This window comes from Terrapene carolina, unplaced genomic scaffold, assembly GCF_002925995.2.
Source record: "Terrapene carolina triunguis isolate 2854851 unplaced genomic scaffold, T_m_triunguis-2.0 Scaffold247, whole genome shotgun sequence".
Classification (NCBI taxonomy): Eukaryota; Metazoa; Chordata; order Testudines; family Emydidae; genus Terrapene; species Terrapene triunguis.
This window is the reverse complement of record NW_020664598.1, coordinates 8872730-8888994: the sequence shown is the minus strand read 5'-3', so window position 1 is coordinate 8888994 and position 16265 is coordinate 8872730. Positions and strand designations below refer to the sequence as shown.

The following is a 16265-nucleotide window of genomic DNA, read 5'->3' as shown; positions in this document are numbered from 1 at the left end:
AAGAAGTGTGTTCTTAACTTGAGGTAAAATCCTAGTAAAGACAAGGCAGTTTGCACATTTTCACATGAGTAAACAAGTCAAGTTAAAGACTATGAGGAAGCCTAGTACATGAAAGTTACAAACTGCCTTGTCTTTACTAGGAATTTGCCTCAAGTTAAGAGTATGCTTTTTTTCCTAGTGTAGATGAGGACAACGAGTCAGCCCTGCACAGCCTCACAGGGCATAAGGCCCTCTCCAACACCCTCTTACTCCCCTGTGTGGCCACATAGGCAAAGTCTTATTTCATATGGCTTAAAACCAGCAGTGTTAAATGTCCAAGTCTAGGTTGGCAATCCAAATGATTGCTTCAGGTGAAGCTGAGTGGATGGCAGAGATACCACCAAAATATGATCTTATGGGACATTGTTCAACAATATGTTCCATAGTTTGAAGTCTATTTCCACAGCAGGGTGGATGTGATTTAAATCAAATTGATTTAAATCATGATTTAAATCACTAGTCAGGAAGACTCAATTTAATCATGGATTTCTACATAAAAGTGCATTCTTGTTGGTTGTTATAACCTTAATACATACTCTTCACAACTCAGAGATAGCTGCAGATTTCATTTTTAGAAGGTACACACTATACATTTTTTAAATGATTTATTTTGAAAACTTTTCAGATTAGTTTTACAGCTATATCAGAAAATGAATGATTGTTTGGTTATTTCATTTACCAAAGGTAACTGAAGCAGATATTTATGAAGTCACTGGGAGGTGAACTATCTCCAGTTCAACAAGTTAATCATTAATATTTGGAGGATTTTCTTGCCATGCTGTATTAGGAGGAGAACATCACCAGACAGACATTTAAATTGTTTTATTTAATGAAAACAACAGCGTTATATATTCTGGATTTTTTTCTTCAACAGGAAACATATGATATTTTAACAAAACAAGCATATGAGTTTTTGAATTTAGTTAAACAGTCAAGTTTTTTAAAATCAGGTTTGTTTTTGTTAAAATTGTTTTTAACTAAAATAGTTAAATGAAATATTAAAAAAAAAATTAAAATCGACAATGTCAGCCAGGTCAACATGAGAATCTTAAAATATTGGCTTCTGCAGCTAACTCAATCATCTTTACCTTCATTTTCCTGTTTGTTCATAATCTGGAAAAGAAAAACAAGCTTTCCTGCTTTTTCAGGTCCCAAACAATTTCTCAATTTGGAATGAATTAGTCCAAAGGAAGAAAATATTCTTTCTATACCAGCAGAAGAAGCTACTGCTGTTAAAAGTGAGATTATCACTTCAACAGTCTCTGAATCCAAGTGCTTAAGTGACTTCCACCAGTTCACTGGTGTGACTTTCTTTAAAACATCATCAGCAAACATATATTTATTGAATGGTTCACCCTTAGCTCTGAAGTTTATTATAGTTGACATTATGGAGGGATGATTGCTGGATGTCCATGTCATAGCCAACTCCTCTTCTTCAACAGTTAAGGTTTGATCCTGGTACCGAGTATTGAGAATATTTGCAAGAAAATGAGCTGAAGATAGTGCTTGTCCCATTCGTTTTTTAATGCTTGTAATTTAACTCTGTCACTGCATATTTCTCGTTTTAAGATCTCACTCAGTTCCTTCCAAATTTCAACAGCATCAGCAATAAAACAGCTATTTCCCTGCATTTTGTTCAAGGCTACAGAAATAGGCTTTAGGGTACTCAGCATGTGTTCAACATTTCTCTTAAGCCCAATGTTGAGAACTTTCGCTGTGACAGTGCCATCTATTTTTTCACGATTTTGTTCACAAACTGTCATCAGATTAGGCCAGTTCTTGATATAGTGCTCAAAACAGTCCACTACTGAGTTCCATCGCATGTCTTGTGGGAGAGTTAGCTTGGTTCCTCCCACTTTTTTCAGAGCAGCTGCTGCAAAGTGATTGTTACAGAAGTATTTTGTAATTTCAACAACATTAGCCTTTATTTCTGGAACACTGAAGTCTTTGGCTAGGAAGTGCATCAAATGAGCACTGCAACCGTATGTTATTAGCTTGGGACTATCTTCACTCTCTTCTAAATAATTTCTTCTTATCTTGGATACATTTGCAGCATTGTCTGTGACCAAGCTGCCTACTAGACATTTGAATTTTTTTTCAGTTTGTTATAGCTTTTACTGCTACTTCTTGTAAGTATTGTTCTGTGTGTGCATTTCCTGATGTATCAATTGTTTTTGTAAGGAAGACATTCCCTTCTTCTATTGTCACACAAGCACATACAACAGGATCATTGTGGACATTGCTCCACCCATCAAGACTCAGGTTAACAATTTTACCCTCTAGATCTTTTGCACACTGCTCAATTTGTCTTTCATACACTTTATCCAGCAATTTGCCTGTGACATCTGCTCTGCTGCGTGGACTGTATCCTGGTCTTAATGACTGAACCATGTTAATGAAGTGTGGGTTCTCAATCATACGGAAAGGAGAGTTTGTTGCATAAACAAACCGGGCAATTTTTTCATCAATTACTTCTTTTTGTAATCTGCTGGTTCTTATCACAAATTTATCTATGGTTGTTTCTGGATGATGGGGATTTTTCTTTTATTTTTGCTACAGGTGATATACTGTGGCTATGTGACATACATGATGTGACTGAACACTATCATTGGCAGATAACTCTGAAACTATAGAAAATGATAGTGATCTTGAAGGTGGATAGTCTTCAGAATCCTGTATGTTGAGGATGAATTCTCCTAAACAAAATAAGTCAATGCAGTTATTTAATTATTATTACCATACTGCTCATTTAGTATTACTCATTGCATTCACTGACACTCAGTACTACTTTAAAGGTGAAATTGTAACAGGAAGATCTGCCTATTTCAGATATTTATTTTTTATCACAACTGCATCTAAAATGATAGTACTATAGTGTAAAAACTATATTTTTTGCTCAAACATGTGAATTCAAGAATAGTCCAGAAGGAAGACAGGCAGTCCTTAAGAGAGAAGTTTGAAATAAAAAAGTTTACCAACCTGAAGATCCTGCATGTTCAGACATGTTCCTTTAATCATCTTCAATGCAGCTTCCTCCTGGGAAGGAACACTTCTCATGATGTTGTTTCATTTGGGCAATCAGGCCTTGCATTTCTTCATTGCACTGTTTGCATTTTGCATGCATGCCTGTCTTACCCACAGAGGAACTTCATTAAAATATTCCCAAACTGGGTCTCTTTTACAGCCTGCTGCCATTATAGATTTTCTCTTCTGGTGAGAGAATGGTATGGTAGATCTCAAATCAATGAAGGTTACACTCAGAAAGACCTCAAGACTTCTGGAATATGCTGCTCAAACAGTTTCACTTTAGTTTCTACTGCCTGTCCCTCCCTTCTCACATTTATCTCCAGACTTCTTCTCCTTGTCCAGATCTATTCCGCCCCCAACAATCTTCTATTCATTGAACTTTTTGAAACTTTGCACTTTTAGAGAGAGGTAAGGGATTGACTCTGTGTAGAGGGACAATAGGGTTGAGGTCTGTTATTTCTCACCTCTGTATATTATTTATTTATTTATTTAAAAACATTTCTGCTGTTAACAAGTATGTTATCTCTGGAGACACAAATCCACAGTTTGAGAACTGCAAAACTAAGCATCTCTGATGGTATCTTCTAGACTGAGCACTGAGTCCCATTGGGTAGATAGAAAGATTAACCTAAATAATCTATACAGAAGCTCCTGGAACCCCATAAAATTGGGTCCCTAATCCATGAACTATTGGAACTCATTTACAAAACTTTTCTTAAACATTACATGAATATATTGTCTCATACTACAGAATTAGAATTTATAATCCCTACTCCATGATGAGATATCTTTGAGCTATAATGTATCTTAATTAAAACTATCTTTAGATAGGTTTTTTCCTCAAAAAGCATTTTATCAAAAAAATCTGATTTAAATAAAAAAATCCGATTTAAATTAAAAAAAACCATTTTATTTAAATCATTGATTTTTATCCACCCTGTTCCATAAGTCATAAGTACGATTGTGTCTCAGTTCCCATTTATGAAGGAGATAGGCCCATCTCCTTTGTGATATGCAGCTATGGTTCAAAGTGGACCATATTTTCTGTGGGAATGAAAAGCCACTGGGTTCTCTCTGGTTGCGTCCTTGATGAGACATTTGCTCGGGAGTTTGGCATCCTTCCACCTTGCTTGCAATTGAACTTCAGTCTGAATCTTTAAGCTCTTGCACTGCGAGCCAAAAAAGGGTTTTCTGGATTTGAGTCAGAATCTTGGTATGTTATTTAAGACTTCATATACTGGGAGATCCTTGCTCCCTTGAATATGATACGGTTTTTGAAGGATTCTCACATCGCAAAAAATTTTGGGGGGTGGATGTACCCCACTACTGGAAGCCACAGTTGTGGTGTTGATTTTACTGTGCCACAATATTGCGAGTGGCAGTGCTGAAAGTTGACAAGTGAAGCGTGGAAGCTATGCATCCATATGGTTGAGCAGTATTCTGTGGTAGAATAAACAGGGGCCAGTGAAGAGATCCATAGGGTTTTTGCAACAGCTTCTCAGGTCATTCCTGCCAGTTTCTTAGGGTATGTCTACACTACGAGGGTAATTCGATTTTACTTAAATCGAATATGTGGAATCGATATTGCAAAGTCGAACGTGTGTGTCCACACTAAGGACACACTAAGGACAGTAATTCGACTTTGTGAGTCCACACTAACGGGGCGAGCGTCGATATTGGAAGCGGTGCACTGTGGGCAGCTATCCCACAGTTCCCGCAGTCCCCGCTGCCCATCGGAATTCTGGGTCGAGCCGCCAATGCCTTCTGGGTAAAAAAAATTTGTCGTCATCCGTCCGTCACTAACGCCCTCCCTCCCTCCATGAAAGAGCCGGCGGGAAATCAGTTCGCGCACTTTTCTGGTCAGTGACAGCGCGGACGCCACAGCACTGCGATCATGGATCACGCTGCGACCATCGCTGCACTTCTGGCCGTTCTCAACACCTCGCAGCTTATCATACACCTTTCCCTGAGGCAGATGAAGAGTAATCAGGCGAGGAGGCTACGACACCGCCGTGATGGCCTGAAGTCGGAGAGTAGCACAGAGCTGTCAGAAACCACGAGCCCCAGCGCCCAGGACATCACGGTGGCAATGGGTCATGTGGATATCGTGGAACGGCGATTCTGGGCCCGGGAAACAAGCACGGACTGGTGGGACCATATAGTGCTTCAGGTCTGGGATGAATCCCAGTGGCTGCGAAACTTTCGCATGCGGTCCGGAAGGGGACTTTCCTCGAACTTTGTGAGTTGCTGTCCCCTGCCCTGAAGCGCCAGAATACCAGGATGAGAGCAGCCCTCACAGTTGAGAAGCGAGTGGCCATAGCCCTCTGGAAGCTTGCAACGCCGGACAGCTACCGGTCAGTCGCGAACCACTTTGGTGTGGGCAAATCTACCGTGGGGGTTGTTGTCATGCAAGTAGCCAAGGCAATCGTGAAGGTACTGCTCCCAAAGGTAGTGACCCTGGGAAACGCGCAGGTCATCATAGATGGCTTTGCCGCGATGGGATTCCCAAACTGCGGTGGGGCTATCGATGGGACTCACATCCCTATCCTGGGACCGGACCACCAGGCCAGCCAGTACATCAATAGAAAGGGCTACTTTTCAATGGTGCTGCAAGCACTGGTGGACCATCGGGGACGGTTTACAAACATCTACGTCGGATGGCCGGGCAAGGTTCATGACGCTCGCGTGTTCAGGAACTCTGGTCTGTTTAGACGGCTGCAGGAAGGTATTTACTTCCCAGACCACAAAATAACTCTTGGGGATGTGGAGATGCCTACAGTCATCCTCGGGGACCCAGCCTACCCGCTAATGCCCTGGCTCATGAAGCCCTATACTGGCGCCCTGGACACAGAAAAAGAACTGTTCAACTACCGGCTGAGCAAGTGCAGAATGGTGGTGGAGTGTGCTTTTGGCCGTCTCAAGGGGAGATGGAGAAGCTTACTGACTCGCTGTGATCTCAGTGAAACCAATATCCCCATCGTTATTGCAGCTTGCTGTGTGCTCCACAATCTGTGTGAGAGCAAGGGGGAGACCTTTATGTCGGGGTGGGAGCTAGAGGCAAATAGCCTGGCTGCTGATTACGCCCAGCCAGACAGCCGGGCGATTAGAAGATCACAGCGGGACGCCCTGTGCATCCGGGAGGCTTTGAAAGCTAGGTTCCTGAGTGAGCAGGGCAACCAGTGACTTTTCAGTTTGTGGACAGAAAAGCTGAACCTGCCCCCGTTTCTTTACCCAGTTCATTTTGACTATCCTCTCCAGTTACATACCCCCTTCACCCCCTTCCCCTTCCCAAAAAATAAAATCATTTCGATTTTGTTAATGAACACCGTTGTCTGTATTGCTGTTTTCGCGGGAATATTTTAAACCGGGGACGCAGACTGTGGCGGGGGGCGGGTTTAGTGTTCTGATGCAAATGATGCTTCTAAACTCCCGGAATGACAGGCTCCGCACTGGTGGACTGGTTATTTCAATGGAGAACATGAAAAACACCTCCCAGACTGACCAGGGTAACCAGTGACTGCACTGTGTATGTGTCCTGATGCTGGACCTGACACCGCCTCTGTACCCTGCTAAAGGTCACTGTCCTGTCCAATTACCAAGCCCCTTCCCCCCCTCCAGACAGACTCTCCCTCAAAAGAACCTGACTGAAACAGTAATGAACAGAAACATATTTTTTCTTAACAACCAGACAGGAAACTGGGGGGTGAAAGTCGGACGGGGGCTTGGGTGAGGCGGGCAGGAAAGGACTTTTCAAATTTTGGGGAATGACAGCCTTCTGGTGCTTGAGCAGTCTGCAGGGGTGGAGTGAGAGTTTTCACGGACTCTGCCACCCCTCCTTCTTTGGACTTTGGGAGAGGGGGGGTATGGGACTTGGTGGCGGGGGACTGCGGTTCCTGATAGACTGCAGCGGGGCTCTGTCCTCCTGCCTCCGTTCCTGCAGAACATCAACAAGGCGCCGGAGCGTGTTCGTTTGCTCCCTCAGAAGTCCAAGCAGCGTTTGAGTCGCCTGCTGGTCTTCCTGCCCGCCACCTCTCCTCACGTTCCATGTGTGTCCGGTGCATTTGTGACAAATTCTCCCTCCACTGGTTCTGCTGTGCTGCTTGGGCTCAGGAGCAGCCCATTAGTTCTGAGAACATGTCCTCTCGCGTCTTCTTCTTTCTCCGCCTAATGTGCGCTAGCCTCTGGGAGTGTGATGCCAAGCTGGGTTGGGAGACAGTTGCAGATGTGGCTGTGGGAATGAGGAAAAGGCAGTGAATTCCTCCGAAAGAAAAATGTGGTTGTGAATCAAGAACATAGTTTTTCTCTGTGAACAAGACCATGAACCACACCTATCACATGCGCACTCAGGACAAGGTCGAATTTTCGAACCTCGCCTTCAGTGCCTGGGCTTTTGCACTGCCGATCTGGGAAGCGGGGCAGGACACGGTACTCTCTGTAGCAGGCAAACATGGTAAGCCGTAGACTTGTGGCTGCTTAAAACTGTAGGAGTACCACTGGCCTCCTTTCACATTGAAAGCACTGCCAGTCTGTGCTGCCAGCAATCGGCCAAGCAGGAACTCTGGCCCTGTCCCACCCCCTCGCGGATGAGCCAGGGAAAGATCCCTGTATGCTGCCCCTCTCCCGCCCCCACCGCGTGGCTGTAAACCAGCGGTCACAGTTCTGTAAAGGAACTTGTTGCAAGCAGTCCCAATACTAACAGTCCCCTACCTAATTCAAAGCAGGTCATCATGAGCGACATAACTCTCATGAGGATCCCGGACACCGAGATCCAACGGATGCTTCGAGAAAGCCTGCAGAGACCGGGGCCCTATGCCGCCATGCTATGCAAGGCAATGATACCGGAGTACCTGCTTGTCTCCTGGCGCGGGAACGTCTCCTACTTCGGAGGACCAAGTAAAGCCGCTCTCCCCAGGAACCTGATGAACAGGCTATCCCATTACCTGCAGCAGAGCTTTGTGGAGATGTCCGTGAAGGACTACTGCTCTATCCCCGGACATATAGACAGGATTCTAATATAGCTGCAGTAGCAGGCACTAAAGAGTGGAGCAGCTTGGGCAGCACAATCATGCACAACCGGACACTGTTTGATTTTTTTTTAAATAGTTGTTACTGATTACTTAAGCGCCCAGGGGGAAGAAATCATGATTCACAGATTGTTCTTAGTATTAATATTCAAGTTTTGTAAAAAATAAAGGTTAATATGTTTAAAGCACTTACCGCTTGATCCTTCGCCTGAATCTGTGTCCAGGTTACATGCTGGGGAGGGTTGGTAGGGGATCTCTGTAAGGGTGATGAAGAGCTCCTGGCTGTCGGGGAAATCAGCTTGGTAAGCGCTGTCGACTGCCTCGTCCTCCTCATCTCCTTCCTCATCTTCCCCGTCTGCTAACATGTCCGAGGAACCGGCCGTGGACAATATCCCATCCTCAGAGTCCACGGTCAGTGGTGGGTAGTGGTGGCGGCCGCAGCAAGGATGGAATGCAGTGCCTCGTAGAAACGGGATGTGTGGGGCTGGGATCCGGAGCGTCCGTTTGCCTCTTTGGTCTTCTGGTAGCCTTGTCTCAGCTCCTTGATTTTCACGCGGCACTGCGTTGCATCCCGGCTGTAGCCTCTCTCTGCCATGGCTTTGGAGATCTTCTCGTAGATCTTAGCATTCCTTCTTTTGGAGCGCAGCTCTGAAAGCACGGACTCATCGCCCCACACTGCGATGAGATCCAAGACTTCCCGATCAGTCCATGCTGGGGCCCTCTTTCTATTAGATTGCACGGCCATCTCTGCTGGAGAGCTCTGCATCGTTGCCACTGCTGCTGAGCTCACCTCGATGTCCAAACAGGAACTGAGATTCAAACTGCCCAGACAGGAAAAGGAATTCAAATTTTCCCGGGGCTTTTCCTGTGTGGCTGGTCAGAGCATCCAAGCTCGGACTGCTGTCCAGAGCGTCAACAGTGTGGTGCACTGTGGGATAGCTCCCGGAGCTATTACCGTCGATTTGCATCCACACCTAGCCTAATTCGATATGGCCATGTCGAATTTAGCGCTACTCCTCTCGTTGGGGAGGATTACAGAAATCGATTTAAAGAGAGCTTTATGTCGAACTAAATGGCTTCCTGGTGTGGACGGGTGCAGGGTTAATTCGATATAACGGCGCTAAAGTCGACATAAAAGCCTAGTGTAGACCAGGCCTTAATGAGATTTACACACATCTTTATTTAGTCATGAATATTTTTCAGGTGCTGGATGTATGTGAGGCTTTGGTCAAATGTTACACCAAGATATTTCAGGATGGTATCGTTTCACCCTGGCCTTTTGATTATTCAGATGAAGTGCTGGCACAACAGTCTCGGTGGGGTCTGGTTTTAGCCACCAATATTCTTTCCTGGTATTCAGGTCCTTATTTAGGATTTGTTCTTTGACAGATAAATCTTGTGCCTATGTAGTTAGAGCAATGTCATCAGCACAGACGAATTTCTGTGATGATGTTTGGGGAAGGTACATATTAAACAGGATCAGCGCTAAGACTGATCACCGTAGTGGGCTACCATAGAGAGTGTATGGTCTGCTGAATGGGTCACCCAAGAAAACGTGAAACCTATGATTGATCAGAACTTCTCTGAAGAAGATTATTGTCACAATGCATGGGATAATTGTATTGGCTTTCAGGAAAAGGCTGTTTCTCCATACAGTGTTATAGGTGGCATATAAGTCTAAGAAAGCTGCTCCAGTCTTGACATTTTGCTGGAAACCCACCTCAGTGTGTGTTGTTAAGAGCTTAGAATCTAAAACCAACCCTTTTTGTTCACAGAGAATCATGACTGGAGTGCCATGTGATTGGATAACGTATCACATCACACTGTCTGTCTTAAAGCCCACTAGGATTTGGTTTTTAAAATGTTTCTTTTGCTGTGGACACAATTAGCACCATACTTTTTCAAACTTAAATTTAAACTTAAACATGGTTTCACTAAGAGATTCAATAAAAGGTATAAGTGCTAGGTGGGTGATTGAATATGATGTAAGGTTTTATTTAAAACTCCTTCAAAGAATGTTTGGGGGGAGGGATAGCTCAGTGGTTTGAGCATTGGCCTGCTAAACCCAGGGTTGTGAGTTCAATCCTTGAGGGGGCCACTTAGGGATCTGGGGCAAAATCAGTACTTGGTCCTGCTAGTGAAGGCAGGGGGCTGGACTAGATGACCTTTCAAGGTCCCTTCCAGTTCTAGGAAATAGGATATCTCCATTAATTTATTTATTATTTATTTATTTATTAATGTGACAATCTATGGGCAAGTATAATGAAGAAGTGGGCCAGAATTGTGGTCATAATTCAAAACCAGTTTAGCAATAATAAACAGAGGAAGCAAATTGCAACACAGCTGTTTCCCCACAAATTAAACATCTTGGAAAAGAGATATCCAGGAAAATCTATGCCTAGGTTCTTTTTTTGATCCAATTTCATTACTGTGATTTTAGTTTTTAGCATGAAAAGTGCAAAGGGTATCCAACTGCCATCTGTCTGCTTCAGACAGATTGTACTCTACTGGGATTTATATCTTAAGTAACATTGTGACACATACACACTTTTCGTATTTACTGAAAAACAGTCACTGTAGAACATTACAAATATATTTTTACCCTGTAGAAGAGATGCTATGAAGGCAGTTGCTACACTGCTAGAACACAAAAGGATTGAATGATCAAGGCGATATTTGCCTTCTGGAATCCAGCCCAGTGTGACTGCTGCCACTGCTGCTAGAAAACCAACTACCGTTGCCTGGACCTAGGAGAGTAAAACAAGAGTTCATTAATATCAGAAAACTTCACCAACTTAAAATAATTGTTAGACATAAACCAATTGCCACCATTCCCTGGCTCTCATGTCTCATGTTTGGGAGGCATCAGAGGAAGTACGCTCAGCCACTATGGAAAGGGAGAATTTGTATAGCTCAATTGTGATCTCCCTGGATGATTAAGAAGCAGAATTTATGGAGTCTGAAGGAAGAACTGTTCCCTCTTCTTCAATAAGAAAGGCTTTAACAATGATTCAATGCATCAAAGATGGTGAAAGTAATAACTAGCGCTGTCAAGCAATTAAAAGAATACCATGTATTTAAATATTTTTGTATGTTTTCTACATTTTCAAATATATTGATTTCAATTACGATACAGAATACAAAAAGTGTACAGTACTCACTTTATAATATTATTATTACAAATATTTGCACTGTAAAAAAGAAACAAAAGAAATAGTATTTTTCAATTCACCTAATAAAAGTACTGTAGTGCAATCTCTTTATCATGAAAGTTGAACTTACAAATGTAGAATTATGTACAAAAAAACTGCATTCAAAAATAAAACAATGTAAAATTTTAGAGCCTACAAGTCCACTCAGTCCTACTTCTTGTTCAGCCAGTCACTCAGACAAACAAGTTTGTTTACATTTGCAGGAGATAATGCTGCCCACTTCTTGTTCACAATATCACCTGAAGTGAGACCAGGCATTCATATGGCACTGTTGTAGCCGGCGTCGCAAAATTTTAATGTGTGATATGCACTAAAGATTCATATGTTCCTTCATGCTTCAATCACCATTCCAAAGGACACGCATCCATGCTCATAATGGGTTCTGGTCGATAACCATCCAAAGCAGTGCAGATTGAAGCAAGTTCATTTTCATCATCTGAGTCAGATTCCACCAGCAGAAGGTTGATTTTCTTTTTTGGTAGTTCAGGTGCGGTTTCCACATCGGAGTGTTGCTCTTTTAAGACTTTTGAAAGCATGCTCTACACCTAGTCCCTCTCAGATTTTGGAAGGCGCTTCAGATTCTTAAACCATGGGTTGAGTGATGTAGCTATCTTTAGAAATCTCACATTGGTAACTTCTTTGTGTTTTGTGAAATCTGCAGTGAAAATATTCTTAAAACGAACAACATGTGCTGGGTCATCATCCGAGACTGCTATAACACGAAATATATGGCAGAATGCGGGTTAGGAGACATACAATTCTCCCTCAAAGAGATCAGTCACAAATTTAATTAATGCATTATTTTTTTAACGAGCATCATCAGAATGGAAGCATGTCCTCTGGAATGGTGGCCAAAGCATGAAGGGGCATACGAATGTTTAGCATAGCTGGCATGAAAATATTTTGCAATGCCGGATACGAAAGTGCCATGCGAACGCCTCTTCTCACTTTCAGGTGACATTGTAAATAAGAAACAGGAAGCATTATCTCCCATAAATGTAAACAGACTCGTTTGTCTGAACAATTATCTGAACAAGAAGTAGGACTGAGTGGACTTGTAGGCGCTAAAGTTTTACATTGTTTTGTTTTTGAGTGCAGTTATGTAACAAAAAAGTCTACATTTGTAAGTTGCACTTACACAATAAAGAGATTGCACTACAGTACGTGTATGAGGTGAATTGAAAAATATGATTTCTTTTGTTTGCCATTTTTACAGTACAAATATTTGTAATAAATAATAATCATATAAAGTGAGCACTGTCAACTCTGTATACTGTGTTGTAATTGAAATAAATATATTTAAAAATGTAGAAAAACATACAAAAATATTTAATACATTTCAATAAGTATTCTATTGTTTAACAGTGCGATTAAAACTGCGATGAAGCGCGATTAATTTTTTTAATCGTGATTAACTTTTTTGAGTTAATCGCGTAAGTTAACTGCGATTAATCGACAGCCCTAGTAATAACAAAAAAAAATTGGGGGATTCTCAGGAGCCTAAGAAGACATACACAACAAAGCTATGACTGAAGGCAAATGGGAGACTACATCTAATACTTAAATAAATGAGTCAAAACATGGGTATTTTATACACCTTCTTAGCACTGTATGAATTTAACTATAATGTATAAATATGAAGCAGGTATTCAAAATCTAGTTAAGGAGCAGCTGTTTTGGATTTAAAGGCAGTCATTTTCTCAAATGTTATAGTCACATTAATACTATTTATTGTCTAACAGCCACTTCACAGTTATTTAAATATTATAACCTGTGAAAGTACAGTATAGAAAGCATTTGAGAGGTCAAGTTTAAATGGACTTTACTGGTGATGGAACTATTTTTTAATCATCCCTAGATATAGTCTCTTTCAAAAAAAGAGATGATATATATTTGACAAGGCAGGATGGGAAAATTTACATGGATGTTACCTGTACTATACCTTTTACTGATAACTGCTCTATTTCTGCTGCAAGTCTGTGTTACTTTAGAAACTGAGGCTACATCTACACTACAGGGGGGAGTCGATTTAAGATACGCAAATTCAGCTACGTGAATAGCGTAGCTGAATTCGACGTATCACAGCCGACTTACCCCGTTGTGAGGACGGCGGCAAAATCGACTTCTGCGGCTTTTTGTCGGCGGCGCTTACTACCACCTCCCCTGGTGGAGTTAGAGCGCCGATTCGGGGATCGATTGTCGCGTCCCGACGGGATGCGATAAATCGATCCCCGAGAGGTCGATTTCTACCCGCCGATTCAGGCGGGTAGTATAGACCAGACCTGACTATATACTACCATTAGAAATTAAAGTGAAGTAAGTTAACTCTGAACTGATTGAGTGTTGCAGTGTTGTATCCTTTAACTCTTTTTCTATTGTCAGCATCAAAAATTGTGCTGGGCACTTTAAGTAACTGTTCTTGTGAGAGTATGCCAAAATGAGTAAGTTGTACTTACCTGTTTTAAGGCCAAATTGCCAATTATTAGGTTCCACTTCTCAATGGGAGAATCCATTTTCCCAACATTTACCTTTCAAAATAAGAAAAGTGAATTTTAGACATTTAGATTTAAATTTATGGTACCATCTATTAACTTTAAGGTTTAGTAGTAAAGTAAAGGTAAGAACATAAGAACAGCCATACTGGGTCAGACCAAAGGTCCATCTAGCTCAGTATCCTGTCTTCTGACAGTGGCCAGTGCCAGGTGCCCCCGAGGGAATGAACAGAACAGGTAATCATAAAGTGATCCATCCCCTGTCGCTCATTCCCAGCTTCTGGGAAACAGAGGCTAGGGACACCATCCCTGCCCATTCTGGCTAGTGGGCATTGATGGACCTATCCACTATGAACTTATCTAGTTCTTTTTTGAACCCTGTTATAGTCTTGGCCTTCACAACATGCTCTGGCAAGGAGGTCCACAGGTTGACTGTGCGTTGTAAGTAGAAATACTTCCTTTTGTCTGTTTTAAACCTGCTGCCTATTAATTTCATTTGGGACCCCTAGTTTGTGTGTTATGGGAAGTTACTGTAAATAACTCTTATTTACTTTCTCCACACCAGTCATGATTTTATAGACCTCTATCATATCCCCTCTATCATAAGATGTGTATGATCATTCAGTTGTCATACTAGAAAAAGGTTGCTGTAGTACCCATTTTTAGATTAATACAAGTCAATAACATGCCTGCATAATTTCACTGAACACAACTGCTAATAAGATATTGATAAGACATGAACAATATTTTACTTGAAAAGTTTTTCAGGAGGATTAATGCTTAAATTCAGCTATTTTAAAAGAATTAAAAATTAGCCAGATTTATATAGTGATGCGGCTGCTGTTCAGTTAAAATAGCATCTACAAAACTACCCTAAACTGATGGGGTTTGATGAACAAAAGTCTTGCTAATTAAGTGTTTCTCACACACTTTTTAGCCAATTGCATTGTGAATGCTACTTAATTTCCATGAACACATCCAAATACACCAGCTATCAGATCAGTTGGCAGAAAAAAGAATTGTGTCAATGTTTAATGTTTAAGGACAAAGTCAGTCTAAAATACCCCCAAGAGCTTACACTCCAGGGGCCTCATAATGTAAACATTTATGCACGCAACTTCCCTTCAACAGAACTACCTAAATGAATACAAATACATGTGCGAGTGTTTACAAAATCAGGTTCTATAACTGAGAGCAGAATTTGGCCTCCCAGTTCTGGATTTACACCAATGCAACTACATTGTTGTAAATAATTTCACAATCCAGTTCTGAGGCTGGGACTTGAGAATATCCAATATATTTCAAATGAAACTTTTTAAAAAAACAACAACAAATCCCTTCATACAAGATCTTCCACAATGTATTTCATATTTCTTTAATATTTATTTTTTTGGTGAGAGCAAAACTAACACAAAATGTGGAGACTCATGCAATCACTGAACATTGTCTGAGGACATTTTAAAAGACTTTTGAGCAAACTGGCCAGATGGTCATGTTTTCTCGCAAAGATACTATGTTGCTTAAACTTTTTTTTGAAGTTCATTAATTTATATACATGGGATAAAATATCACTTTCTAAATAAATTAATTAAAGCCCTGCTGTTTGGTTTTCCCAGTTGAATGTTTTTAAGTTGGTTCTTACTGCTGTTACTTTTCTATTTTGCTCTTGCTGCTTTTGGTTTAGGAGGAAAGTTGCAGGTCAGAGGGAACACCCAGCTAAACTCACTGAAAGTTAATTATAAGGTACTTTATCACAACCTACAATATAAAGTAAATATGTTAGTGTTCAAAGTACACTCAATAAAAGTCATAAATAGTCATACAGAGAAGTAGAGCTCTCAATTATTTCTTACTGGCATTCTTAATAAATACATCTGCTAAACCAGCTGTATAATGAGTTATGGGTAAAACATGAGGAGTTTCTTCCTTACTAGGAGGAATCCTTAAAAAACACCAAGGTTTGCCTGACTGGACATTAACATCCTATAGCAGTTTTAATTAATATCGGTGTTTTCCCTAGAATCTTCTGTTCTGATGCAGAACCCTAGCTATATTTAGTCCAGGTCTACACTTTACCGGTATGGCTGTACCAGTACACTATGCTGAAAAAGCGTTCTTAGTGTGGGAACAGTTTATACTAGCAAAACTGAACATTTACTGATACAGCTTATTTCACTTGGGGAGAGGAGGAGGAGAGTGGTTTGATGGAATAAATTACACTGGCAAAACCCTAGGGCAGGGGTCGGCAACGTTCGGCACGCGGCTCGCCAGGGTAAGCACCTTGGCGGGCCGGGCCAGTTTATTTACCTGATGACGCGGCAGGTTCGGCCGATCGCGGCCCCCACTCGCCGCGGTTCGCCGTCCTGGGCCAATGGGGGCGGTGGGAAGCGGCGCGGGCCGAGGGATGTGCTGGCCGCGGCTTCCCGCCGCCCCCATTGGCCCGGGACAGCGAACCGCGGCCAGTGGGGGCC

At 41.9% G+C, this 16265-nt stretch overlaps 1 protein-coding gene across 1 annotated transcript in view; it reads right to left on the bottom strand.

Annotated features, from left to right (window-relative positions):
• SLC41A2 (solute carrier family 41 member 2) overlaps positions 1–16265 on the bottom strand; it is a 96816-nt gene that overhangs the window by 51717 nt on the left and 28834 nt on the right. The window contains exons 3-4 of the mRNA XM_026657467.2: positions 13759–13830; positions 10693–10837 (exon numbers count right to left, since the gene is read on the bottom strand). Coding sequence (XP_026513252.1) covers positions 10693–10837; positions 13759–13830 — 217 coding nt within the window. The remainder of the gene's footprint in view (positions 1–10692; positions 10838–13758; positions 13831–16265) is intronic.